The sequence below is a fragment of the Typopeltis vanoorti genome, chromosome 11, assembly GCF_054136105.1.
Source record: "Typopeltis vanoorti isolate ZY-2024b chromosome 11, IOZ_Tvanoo_1.0, whole genome shotgun sequence".
Taxonomy (NCBI): Eukaryota; Metazoa; Arthropoda; class Arachnida; order Uropygi; family Thelyphonidae; genus Typopeltis; species Typopeltis vanoorti.
In genome coordinates, this window is record NC_143559.1 from 15,852,535 (window position 1) to 15,866,493 (window position 13,959).

Here is a 13,959-nt window from a genome sequence, read left to right on the forward strand (position 1 = left end):
TAAAACAGTGCGCAGATATAATATATCCTGCAAACATGACCTATAAACAGTTTAGAAATCAACACGCATAGCAATCTTCAGTTGTTAGGATCAGAGTAGCTAATTACACTCAGAACTGTGTCATGAGACATCTTTTACTGGCAGAACACTTGTAACCAGTTCGCAGAACACTGGTTAAGAACCACTGCACTATAGGCTCAACTTTTCAGAGGTGAAAGTAACATAAAAAGGTTTATAATTACTAAAAGCAATAGCTTGTTATACAATATATATTTTATTATTATTATTATTTGTCACCTCCAGGGAGTCCAAAGACTCGTCGAGGGAGGGCATCCACTCTACAGCTCTGCTTCCACAACTCACAATCCACCAATTGACCAAAACTACACCAACGCCATCTACTGCCATCACTAATATTTCTGCAGACAATCACAAACATCCATGCCCAAGGCAGGATTCACACCTGCAGCCTCTTGACTAGAGAATGGACACGCTAACCACTCGGCCAGCCAGGCTGGCAAAAACAGTTCCTAGAGCTGCATTTGAGGGCAGCAAAGAGGCCTTAGTTCACTACCCACTGTTCAGGTCAATACATGCCCAAAAAATCGTTCACAACTTAGAGATTAGGGAGCATTTTCCAAGCATTTGCATCCCATTTTACTAGCTATCCTTTTTTTTTTTTTTGTTTAATTTATACCATGTGAATCACTATTTTCTTTATTGAATTCAATTTCACTGGGAAAAAACTAGTTATGGATGAATTTGAGGACAATGAAATTGATATATATATGAGTTTTACATATCAGCAAGAAAACAGGAGGATGTTAATATTTCAGAATGTTTTAATGTTCTGATTATATAGGACCAACAAATTAGAGCATCTTTTCTTCTAGTAAAATTAACATATTTCTAACTTGTCTGTAGATCATAATGAATAGATTTTTTTTATCTCCATAGGAATTAAATATAAGCACAATCATAACAGTAACATTATCATTTAAATTGTCTTAACCAGTATACAACAAAACTAAGTAACAAGTGAAGTAAACAGTAAAAAAAAAGTTATCCCTCCCCCATCAAGATCACAAGGATACTAACTAAAATACAAATCCATCCCAAATAATTGCAAGATGAAATTTAGGTATTTTATTATAAAAACTGCTATAACTGATTAGCAAAGGATTAAAAAAAAAAAAAAAAAAAAAACAGTATTCGTTCAGAAGAAAAAAATTTTATTACAGCAGACCTGCTGCCTAATTTACCCTAGTTGCTACCTAAAGGTAGCTTTTTAAAGCCTTTTTTTCTAAAATAATTCACAATAAGTGTACTAATAGTTACATATAAATAAATAATAACACATATATATATATATATATATAAAAAAAAATAAAACAAAGTTTTAATGAATATTTAGGCACATCAGAAAAACAGACAAAGTTTATGGATACAAACCTGAAATTACAAAGTGCACGTTACTTTGAAGACAAATTTTGGTTTTGATTTGTTGTAAAACAGAGCTATCTATAATGAAATAACATTAAAAAAAATTTACAAGTCTGCAATAAGGAGACTGCTGGTACAGATGTTACAATCAAAACAAATTTCTAAATAGTGCATTTAAGTTACCACGAACAGGATATCTGATCATGGTATCCTAATCTACAACAGTAATCTGTTGTTTAAATAAATAAATAAAAATACTCAATAGTAACTATGGAAGTTACATCATGCAATACCATACACAAAATGTTCATAATATTACAGTACAGTACAGTACTGTTATGAATAATACTTACTTTGTTTCAAATTTCTTAATACAAGAAAAAAGTACTCAAATGGATTACTTTTGGCACAATTAGCATCTTCATGCGAGTAGTAACAGGAACTCATCATGAGAAACCCACATTCTCACTTATACTTCTCTTGTCTCATTTTGGAGATGGTGTGTACTGATCACTCTAAATATATTCCTCTCACCTGCTAGAATCTGCATATAATCTAGCTCCCCATGCTAACCACATTCCTGCACATCTTACATGATTCCCTTGTTCCTTCTCTCTCTTGTGATACCCTGAAAACTTTCTCTGCACCTATCCTTTAAAATTTCTTTAGTAGTAATTTATACTTTTTTTTTGTATGTGCCTTCTTTTCTGCCTATTAAACTTTGTAACTCATACATCCTTAATAATCTCACGGTGTGCATTCCATAGACTTAAGACCATCTTGGTTGTTTACATGTACTGAACCTTATCACTGAATCTGTTATTTTAATTTTGTTACTTAGGTACTGCTTAAAAAGTAATATATGAACATAGTATACAAAATGCAGGTTATAATTTCCAAAGCCACTACTATGTATACACATATATTACAGAAAGAGAAACTTATCTTTTTTAATTTTTAACTGCTGAGGTTGACGAAACATCAATAAAGCATATAATTTATATTACATACTACATGTTTAAGTAGTGCTTTATTTACTTTTCAGAAGGTCCATACAGGTCCACGTGGGCATAAAAAAAGTAATAATCAGGCAGGTTTCAGTCTTGTCTTATAAATAGCCATCACTTTGCATTAATAATACAATATACACTTAAGAACAGTTCTGATGCATGTGTACTCATGCACACAATGCACAGTAACAGACTACACAATTTCACATTACAAAAGGAAAACTGATGAGGTGCATTGCACAGCAAGAACATACAAGTTTTGACATACGTTACAAGCTGTACAAATATGTACAAGTGATTTCCACTGACTGTGAACCACAGTAAATAGTCTACATACCACTACATACAACAGTAACTGTGGTCTTCCATTTGTCAAGTAGCTTTGTAAATAAATATGACCAATAAGATAAAGTGATGATGAAGTGATATGAAAAAGATTCATGCCCTGATCTATGAAACTAATTTGATTTTCTACTTTTTATTTATAAGCATTTACTATGCAACACGATTATAAATGCAGAAAAAAATTGAGAAATGTACACTACCAGTAAAGAACAAACAATGCTCTAGCAAAAAAAACTGAAATTAATAAAGAAAAAAAAATACTAGGAGTATTTATTAAGCACACATGACAAATGAATTCTGTACAGTATCATAATAAATACTTTTTTTTTTTTCCTTCTTTGCATCACTTCATTTAAGCTAGTTTGATTTGATTTATATATGAAGTTAGGCAATTTTGGTGTGCAATATTTTAATTGTGTTTGCTCAAGTAACACACATATATACATAAACATTGCTTTTAGTCAATGTTCTTTCATATACACAGTACTTGCTGTGTTATTAATTATATTTGGTTTAGAATGTTATACCATATTGGGTATTCAAAGTGCAAAATTGTTTAAAATAATAGTAAATGATTGGCCAACTGTGTTTCTCTGCCAGTATGAAATCACATCCCTGACTGCTGCAAATGCAGGAACTATATAACTGACTAGAGTCCACTACAGAATAGGATTTTTATGAAGAGATATTTTACATAAGTAATTGTGCCACTGTCAAAATGAGACAAAAATTAAAAATAAATAAATAAACACTACACTTGGAAAGGCCAATCGAACTCCATCTTGCATCCTTAAAACCAATTAATCACCTCTGAAGCATGTGCAGATGCCTTGCAGTGTAGTAATTAATTTCAGTGATTCTTCCATCAACAAGTGACAGCTTTTGATCACTGGGCACTCCTGCAAAAAAAGCAAGAGTATATAATGCAGTTGGCTATTTAACACTAAGTGATTGCACAACTTTGACACACCACTTATGATTATGCAACACCTCAGTCGGGGGTGGTGCCTTGGGAAGACTGGGAGCCTGCCATAGCCAAACTGTTGGGTGACAAGGGGCGATACCTGCGGCGCCTGTTAAAAGAACAAAGAAAAAAGTATGATATTTTACTTGGATATTCAAGTTAGATTATGAAATATTAATGCTAATTTTATAAATTAAATTCATGAATACCTTATTGTAAGCAAATTGAAAAGCATATCTAAAACATCGTCCTATTAGTATGAGTTAAGCAGACTTCATTTATAAGCAATTAATCAGATTATTAAAATAGCTTATAATTACTCAGAGAATTGGCTGATAAGGCCTTATCAGCCAACTCTTCTTATTTTATGACCCTTATGCTGGCCTTACAACTATGCTCTCTGTATAAATCTTACTATAATTCTTCTATAATCTAATCTTTCTCCCTTCAATATACCCTATTCCTCCTATGGGTTTAAATTTGGAAGAAGGCTAGTTTAGAAGCCTTAAGGTAGCAGCCCTACCACTGAACTATTCCGTCACCAGGCTAGTCCCCTGACATGGAGAACACAATTCTACTTGTAAGCTGACAGAAAAAGATAATCGGATTGAATCTATGGAAAACAACCCTGGAATGGAAAAGGTAAAACAAAAATGGAAACAAAAATATAATACACATAGCAAACTGGAATGTAAGAGGAATAGCATATAAAGAAATGAAATTAGACCAACTATTAAATGAAAGAAATTTTAAAATAGCAGTAATCACTGAAAGAAAAAAAGAAATTAAAAGGAACTATGAGAACCGAAAATTTTAATGTGATATACAGTAGAGTTGACAGAGACCAAAGAGCAGGAGTCATGATTTGGATTTATAACTCCCTTTCAAAACAGTTAAAACATTATAAATTATGGAATGAAAGAATAATAGAAGCTAGAATAAAAAAATAGATAGAGGCTATTTAACAATAATTGGTTTATATGCCGCAGAAGAAGGAAGAGAACAGGATAATATTGATTTTTATAATCAGCTACAAAACATATATAATAAAATAAATAAAGATGATTTTCGTGTTTCCAATTCTTGCATTTAAGTCTCCTGCTAAAATTATGTAATTCATTTCTAAACAGGAATGGTAAAAAACTGACTGACTTTGTGGTTTATAATAACCTAAAAATAATGAATTCCTTCTATAAACATAAAGATATATACTTGGACAGCAAGAGGATGGAAATCAATATTAGATTATTTTATATTAAATGTAAAGACATCAAAATTTTCACTAGATGTTCACAGAGGATATGAAATAAGCAGTGACCACTTGTTAAAATAAAATTAAGATCACCACCTAAATGGCTACAAGTAACAAGAACAAAAAGAAAATTTGAAACATTTGTTTATAAAACTAGACTATTGAATGACACAAATGTACAATGGCTATATGAACAAAGAATTAACCATATCTAGAAAAAATAAAACAAAATGAAGAACTAGAATGGCTTAATATATATAATTCTATATATATTAAATGCAGCAGCAAATGAAAGCTTAGAAAGGACCAAAAAATTCAATAAAAGGAAAAAAACTGAAGATCTGGGATGATACAATCAGAAAGAAAAAAGAAGTCTATCACAAATGGTTAAGCAGTAAAAGATTAGAAGATGAAATAGAATATAAAACAATAAGAGCCATAACTAAAAGAGGAGTCAGAAAAAGACAGAGAATCATGGAACAAATTTGTTTCTAATTTAGAACATGATTTATATAAAATAAGACCCAATGTATATAAGATTTTGAAACACTTAAATGCAGATACCAAAGAAAACATAAAATTAAACAATGCATTGAAATTAGAAGAATTTCTAAATTACTACACAGAATTGTGGACAGACAAATATTTTAAAAAAGACAACTAGCAAACAATTAACTAAAATGAAATAACGAAAGAAGAATTAGAAATCAGCCTGAAAGAAACAAGAAATGGAAAATCACCTGGAGAAGATAAGCTAGGTTCAGAACTATATAAATACGCAGGAACAAGATTCAAAGAAAGACTCTTATTTTTAAATAAAATTTATTCAAGTGGTATCCCCCCAATAGAATGGAAAAAAAGCAATTGTGATTCCTATCTTTAAAAAAGGTAATAGAGATGACCCTAAAAACCATAGAGGTATCAGTATACTAAATTCCTGTTACAAAATATATAGCAGGAATCTTAAATAGCAAACTAATGAAATATTCCGAAAACTTTATTTTAGAAGTACAGAATGGATTTAGAAAAGGACAATCATGTATAGACCTGGCCTGCTGCCTAAAATTAATAATAGAGAAAAGAAGAGAATACAATTTAGAAACACGTATTGCATTTACTGAGTTTGAAAAAGCATTTGACAAAGTTAATATTATTTAACACATTAAAAGAAAGACAAATACCAAATAATATCCTAAAAGCTATCACAAGTATATATGAAAATAATCAAATAAAAATAAGATTAAATCACGTGCTATCATATACGACAGAGATAAACCAAGGGGTGCGACAGGAATGTCCCCTCTCAGCAACTCTTTAATATTTACTTAAATGAAATAATAAAATGGAATAAAAATTTACATCAAGGAATTAAACTTTCTCCTACAGTGAATTTAAACACACTCCATTTTGCCAACGACCAAATAATAATTACAAATTCTGAAGATAACTTACAGAAAGCTATTTTAGATCTAAATGAGATAGCCAAAGATTACGGTATGATAATATCAATTCAGAAAAATCAAAAACTTTGGCCTTTAAAGGACAAGATCCAGCAAGAACTAAAATAGTAATAGATAACAAGATCTTAGAACAGGTGAATTCATTTTCGTATGTGATCATACATCCTAGGTAGTATGATCACATACGAAAATGAAAAAGATATAAACGTAAAAATTACAAAATATAACAGGTGTAATTAACTCTATATTTAAACCAAACCTAGTTCAAAAACAAACCAGACTAAAAGTATACAATACATTAGCCTTACCGGTCTTAATGTATGGAAGCGTAATCTGGACAATAAAACAAAAAGACAAAGATTAATAACAGCAGAAATCAAGTTTATGAAAAAAACTGCAAAGTATACCCGATTTGATCACAAAAGAAACAAAGAAATTATGAAAGAATTAAACCAAGAACCAGTAATAGAAAAAATTAAAAAATATAAACATAAATGAATGCAACACGTTCAAAGAATGAAAACAGAAAGATTACCAAAAAAAAAAAAAAAGCCTTAAAGTACAAGCCATTAGGAAAAAGAAAACCAGGACGTCCTCTTAAACGATGACTTCTAAGGCACCGGAACAGGCCATGCTAAGCCTAAATCCTTGATATGAATGACGATGATGATTACTCATGTATCATGACATTGCTGATTTTTTCTTATCCTTCAGTTACTGTTGGTGAAATATACAATTAAAATAGTGTTTTTTTTTTTACCAGTTATGTTATTTAAATGTTAAACTGTCAAATCTTTTATTAATACATATAATCAATACCTCCCTCTTCTTTACTTTTCAAAGTGGCTCCTGCCGTGCACACATACAGCATTGATCTACTATAGATTTCATGGTATGTTATGTAGTTGTGACATTAAAAAAACTTTCATGAAGGGAATTTGCTAAATTCATCAGAAATCAACTTTTAACTTTAAATAGCACAATTTTGTTTCTTAACTACTTGCATATTTAGTTCATATTGAACTCTAGCTAAAATATAACTTAATATTCAAGAAATTTGTTTCCTAAAATAAAACACAAACATTAACTACAGTGGGATTTGAATCTGCTCACACAAGGCAATGAAGTTGATTTTCCACCTAAAATAAATCGCAACCATATTAACTACAGTGGGATTTGAATCTGCGACCTATTGGTTGGATAGACTAACCACTCACTTAACCAGGCCAGTTAAATTGCCTCAGCATTCCACAATATTCAGTGATGCAAAAACATTATAGAGAGGGCCAGTGCCTAGATCGGTTTCAACCTTTATCAAGGTCTTTCAAGTGGGAGCAAGACAAAGGAAGATACAATGGTAATTTGATGCAGAAGTGTCATGCTTTCTATATGCAAATAGTAAAGCAACCCAACAGTAAAAGACTCTACAATTATCTACAATTTTACTACTTTTATACAAGTAGTAACCCAGAAGTAAAACTTTTTATAAAACTATCCCTGATCACATGTATTTAATAATATGGTGATACAGTAGAAAAGTATACAATTTCTGCATTGATTTAATTTTGTTATCATCCTTGTCAGACTCCCACTGATGAGACCTCAATAAAGGTCAAAACCGGTATTGGTAGTTACCCCCTTCCCATAATCTTTGTGCTATGGGATACTGAGACAAGTGATGTGAATGTAACAGCCTCTCTCTATGTACAAAACACTAGTTGTGAAGATACTTCATGTGCAACCTTTGTTTGCTTATTCTTGGGTAAAGGATTAAAAGAATATAATTTCATGTCAAGCATAATACATTTTGTAAAACTTTCTACAAATAACTAATATTAAAGCAATTTATTCATGTTGAAAAAATAATCAGAAAAAATTATTTCTTTGGTATTCTATCTTATTTGTTTTTATCAGTATCTATGCTAGGAACATAAAATGAAGGAGCCAATGTGTAGGTAACCCAACTTTTGGTTTGGTTGGAATTATAGTTGCCTCAACTCAGGCCACACAATCACAATTCCTATTGAAGAAAACTTGTATATGTAACTAAACTCTCTTAAATGGCCCCCATTACCAGTAATATGGCAAATTTCTATTACCTGATCATGTTCAGACATCAAAAGGTTAGATAACAAATGGTTGGTTATTTATTTAAAAAAATAAACTGTTAACTCCCATCAAAAAGTTTTATATATCTACATTTTTTTTTTTTCTCGTACTTGGCTTTTGGGAATTGAGTTGTACAGCCTTCTATTTTTGTTACCAAATATGCGAGTTGCAGTTGTGCCATCCATTTCCTTGGAAATCTGGGTCATTATTCATGATGAGATTAGGGGTTACATATTAGCATGAAAATTCAAAGAATCCTGTGAGATGCTAATCCATGACAGCTTATAAGTTGTATATAATCTTATATATAAATTGTATTTATGTTTTGCCATAGGTAGGTTAGGGTCAATGGTTGACTAAAGCAGGAATGCTACAGCATACTCCAGTGAATCATTATGTAATTTGTGTCCATGTATTTTATGTGGCTTCCACTATGAAAGGTTTGTGTAAACCTATAGTACACTTGTACCATTGGAGAAACAAGGATTTTTCTTTCCATTTTTTATTTTATTAATTTTATTTTTTTCATCTTTCTTGGCATAAAGATAAGAATATGCATGCAGCACACGGAAAGCAAATAAAGCAGTGTTTAGCTATATTCTTAAAATCACACCATATTAGGTTTTATTTTTTGTTATCTAACTGAAAATCAACAAAAAATTAAGAAAAGATAGCCATTAATGATAAATAAAAAGCAGAAATATTAAACACAGATTTGTAAGAAGTGCACAGTATGGATACAAGTACTGAATTACTATCCAGTACTTGATTACCATCCAGGTAGAAGAAAGTAAAACTAACTTCAAGTTTTTTTTTTAATATTAATAAATAGTACTGAATCTCCTAAGCACAAGACAGTAATAAAAACTTTATTATCAAGCAATACATTTAATGAATTTACAGTTACCAGTCAAGGGAGAGGAATTGGTGGCACAGATAGCATCAGCCTGGCCAAAAATTATTGGGATCACTGAGACGTAGTTGACAGAAGGGGATATAATAACAGGAATAGAAGTCACTGGGTATAGCATTTTTCGTCAGGATAGGAGGGGAAAGCGTGGTGGTGGGGTACTGCTTATGATAAGTGATGACCTATGTCCTCTAAGAGTGGAAGCTTTGGAAGGAAGTGAGACAAATGATTTTGAGAGCATATGGTGTGAGATAAAGGTAGACAAGACAGGATATTTAGTGGGGTGTTGCTACAGACCGAGGAGCACGGAGGATGGGGACCAGGAGATGTTTAGACAGCTAAGTTTGGCAAGTGCAAGAAGAATGATTGTTATGGGAGATTTTAACTACAGTAGTATAAATCGGAGAGAGGAAGATGCATGTAGTAATAGTGGAATGGAATTTCTAGAATTCTTGAGGGACAAATGTCTTAGGCAACATGTAACAGAGGGAACAAGAGGTTCAAGAGTTTTAGATTTGGTTATAGCATCAGAAGAGTTGATAATAACTGAGATGACATCTCTCCCACCAGTTGGAGAGAGTGACCATATGGTTTTGACTTGGAAAATGAATAGACATGCAGGAGAATCAAAGAGACGGGAACTTATGTGGAATTATAATGCAGGTGATTATAACAGTCTTAGACATCAACTTCGGGAAGTTTCATGGAGGGAGGAATTGGAAGGCCAGGATATCGTTAGTGCATGGGAAATTGTGAAAGAATATTTGTTAGCAGCAATGGCAAGTTGTATACCACGAGACACAATTTGGAGTAAAGTGGATGACAAACAATATTAAACAGGAATTGCATATGAAAAAGAGGCTATGGAAGAGATATAAGGAGACAGGTGAAGAGAGGATGCATGAAGAATATAAGACACAGGCCAGAAGAGTGACTAGTGTGGTAAGGAAAGCGAAACTGGAATATGAGAGGAGAGTAGCCCTAAGATCTAAAGAAAATTCTAGGGAATTTTTTAGCTATGTGGCCAGTAGGAGGAGAAATGACTATGGAAGAATGATATTGTGGGATAAAAATGGGAATAGAGTGACTGATGCAGAGGACATAGTGGAATTGTTCAATGACCACTTTATTGGAGTATTTCATCCTGCAGGAGTCAGTTTTAATGCTAGAGGGATAGGGCAAGTTCAAGGTTTAGAGGTACAGGAGGAGTGTGTGTTTCAGATATTGAGTACTCTGGATGTCAGTAAAGCTTTGGGACTGGATGGTATTTCACCACGAGTTTTGAGAGAATGTGGTAGGGAACTGACAGTGCCTTTAACCTGGCTTTTCAATGAAAGTCTGGCTTCGGCAAAGGTGCCCAGGGAATGGAAGGAAGGTAAGATAATGCCATTGCATAAGGGTGGTAACAGACTGGAAGTGTCTAATTATAGACCAGTCTGTGTGTCATCAGTAGTTAAGATCTTGGAGAAAGTAGTGAGGGACCGTATACAGCACTCTGCAGATGAGGGTAATGTTATCTGTGAGAGTCAACATGGATTTGTGAAAGGATGCTCTTGTTTTAGCAATATGCTAGCCTTTTATAATAAAGTTACAAGAACATTAGATGAGGGAAAGGCATATACTGCAATTTTCTTAGACTTGGCGAAGGCATTTGACAGGGTGCCACATGATAAGCTGATATTTAAGTTGCAGCACATGGGTCTGGATGTCAGATTGGTCAACTGGATTCAGGATTGGCTGTCTGATAGGTATCAGAGAGTTGTGTATGGTGGAGCAGTTTCAAGGAGACAGAAGGTTACAAGTGGGGTCCCACAGGACTCAGTACTAGGACCTATATTGTTTAACCTTTATATCAATGACATTGCCAGTGGATTGCAAGGGGATATTCAGTTGTTTGCGGATGATGCGAAGCTGGGAAGGATTATTAGTAATAGTGCAGATGTGGTAGCCCTGCAAGAGGATTTGAATAAGCTAGATAGATGGGCAAATGAATGGAGTGTCAGTTTAATGCAGCAAAATGTAAGGTCTTGAGGTTTGGGAAACATCGATGAGATGCTGCATACTCTATGAGTGGAGTTATACTGGAGGAAGTTGTGAAGACAAGAGATCTGGGGTTGATGATTGATAGAAACCTGAAGTTTAGGGGACATATTGCAAAGGTGGTGAAGGTAACACAGAGGATTGCTGCAATTATGAGAAGGACACTGACCTGCAGAGATAAGAGGGTTATCATTCTGTTGTATAAGACCCTGATCAGACCACACTTGGACTACTGTTCTCAGATTGGTCTCCAGGATTTGAAGGGGATAAATTAACTGTGGAAAGGGTACAAAGGCAGATAACAAAGATGGTCTCAGGACTGTACAAGGATAGTTATGAGAATCGGCTGAGGGAATGTGGACTGCAGAATTTGGCAGATAGAAGGAGAGGTGATATGATTGAGACTTTTAAACTGTTGAGAGGTGGTTACAGGGTTGACACTGGGGAGTTCTTTCACTTGGTTGAACAGCGGGAAGGAGTGATGACAAGAGGCCATCCCTGGAAGTTACGAAAGGAAACTGTGAGCAAGAGGGTGAGGAGTGGTTTCTTTGCATGGAAGGTGGTTGAGCCGTGCATTGCCTGATAGAGTGGTGAGGGCGAGAACAGTCAATGAGTTTAAGGAGTGGTATGATAGACTGTTTCTTAGGGGGGGGGGGAACCTCCCCTCGATGAGTCTTGACAGACTTTATGTTCTTAGGAAGGACCTCCCACAATGAGTCTTTTGACTCCATGGAGGCCTGAATAATAATAATAATGTTATTATTTTGAATGTAGTTAATTCTATTTGATCTTCATGTAGCACTAAATGCATTTGGATAGGTATCCCTGCTACTACCCGATAATGCTTTTGATTCCCTTACAGGGAGTAGGTGAGGACGTTTTTGTCATAACTTTTTGGAGACTGAGGGGGGGGGGGGGGTTTCAATCTCCAATGGAGAAAAATTAGATAGCTGGCCCAAGACTATCACTAACAATATCCAGTATCTGGTGAAGAGAGATGGCTAACAAGTGCTGCCATCTTGTGATCAATAATCCTAACACTATATATTTATTGTCTGAGATAGTGTAGGTTCTACGGTCGATTTTCTTGAGATTACAGAATGGTAAGCCCAAGTTTCCAGGAGAAAAAACCTGCTTGCCCATGCCAGAGGTCGACTAACTTGGGAACCAGTTGAAGAAAAGCTTAGAAAATGTCCCTTCAGTCTGCGATTAATTTGAACCTAGGTCTTCCTTCAGGCAGTCAAGCACCATGGAATGCAAATGTCACTTCCACTGAGCTACACAGGCGCATAGGTAAAATAATGTAAAAAATAAAACCTTGAAAGATGGATAATTAGTTTATGCTTCACCCATGCATAAAAGGTTGTAAACCTATTGTGCACTAGTACCATAAATCATTACCAATATTTTAATAAGTTTTTAATATATTAACTGTGCACATGCGTCTGTAAGAAAAGAAGGTTGTTATAGGCTCAATTCAATTTAGTGAGAAGAAAAACTTTTTTCCAGGCCTTTGTTGTCCCTGAGTTATTCAATCTTAGATTCACTAAAGCATTACTTTTGCTCCAGGAAACTCATGATTTTAACCCAACTCAAGAAAACACTGCAGAACCTGAACTATTTCAGACAACAGTGAGTATTAGAGTTTAGAGCATTACAAGATCATAACAGTTATTTCTCATTACTCTCTCACTATGATGTTTCTAAAATCGATATACATGGGCTAGGCTTATGGTAACAGCTAATTCCAAAAATTAGGGCCAAAAGAGCTCCATCTACTCCCTCCGAGGAATAAAAATAAAGAGGATCTCATAACTGAGACATGGCTAAGTAGATACAATAATCATAACTCACATAATGGTATGTTCAATAAATAAATATTTATGGTATCTGTCACTCAAAAAAAAAACAAAAAACATTCCTAGTTATTTCTCTCTCACTTGCAGGCACGCCTACATGCACACCATCAGCTTACATAACATTCATCAAATCCTATGATATGGCATCTCTGCTGACGCAGGTTACTGCAGTTCGTTTCTTTAAGCTAATTTTTTTATTTTATTTTATTGCGGTTATATATATACGGTGGTCAGCATTCATAGTGAAAAATTTATGGACACACAACACACGTGTTAGAATAATTATTTTACTTAACATTAAAGCATGTAACAATCAACGTTTCGACTTCTGTATTGAGGTCAACATAAGGAAAACATGCATATGTACAATATACAAGCTACTGCACTATACAAAGGTAAAATAAAATTAATCTAAATGTTTGTTAATCATTTATTCTAGCCTGACGTCTGGTGAGAGGAAAAAAAGGAACTACATTAAACAATTTGTACAATCCTTTCGTACTGAGATTTTCTTCTGTCTGGGGTTGTCCTTGTTGCTATGGGTTGAAAATGGGTCCTCGACATTCT

At 33.8% G+C, this 13,959-nt stretch overlaps 1 protein-coding gene across 7 annotated transcripts in view; it reads right to left on the reverse strand.

Annotated features, from left to right (window-relative positions):
* Nucleotides 1–2,454: 2,454 nt before the first annotated feature.
* LOC150101326 (tau-tubulin kinase homolog Asator-like) overlaps nt 2,455–13,959 on the reverse strand; it is a 324,567-nt gene continuing 313,062 nt past the window's right edge. For all 7 annotated transcript variants that reach the window (XM_090400432.1, XM_090400438.1, XM_090400431.1 and 4 more), the window contains one exon: nt 2,455–3,871. In XM_090400432.1, the coding sequence (XP_090256558.1) occupies nt 3,790–3,871 (82 nt within the window). In that variant the 3' untranslated portion in view covers nt 2,455–3,789. The remainder of the gene's footprint in view (nt 3,872–13,959) is intronic.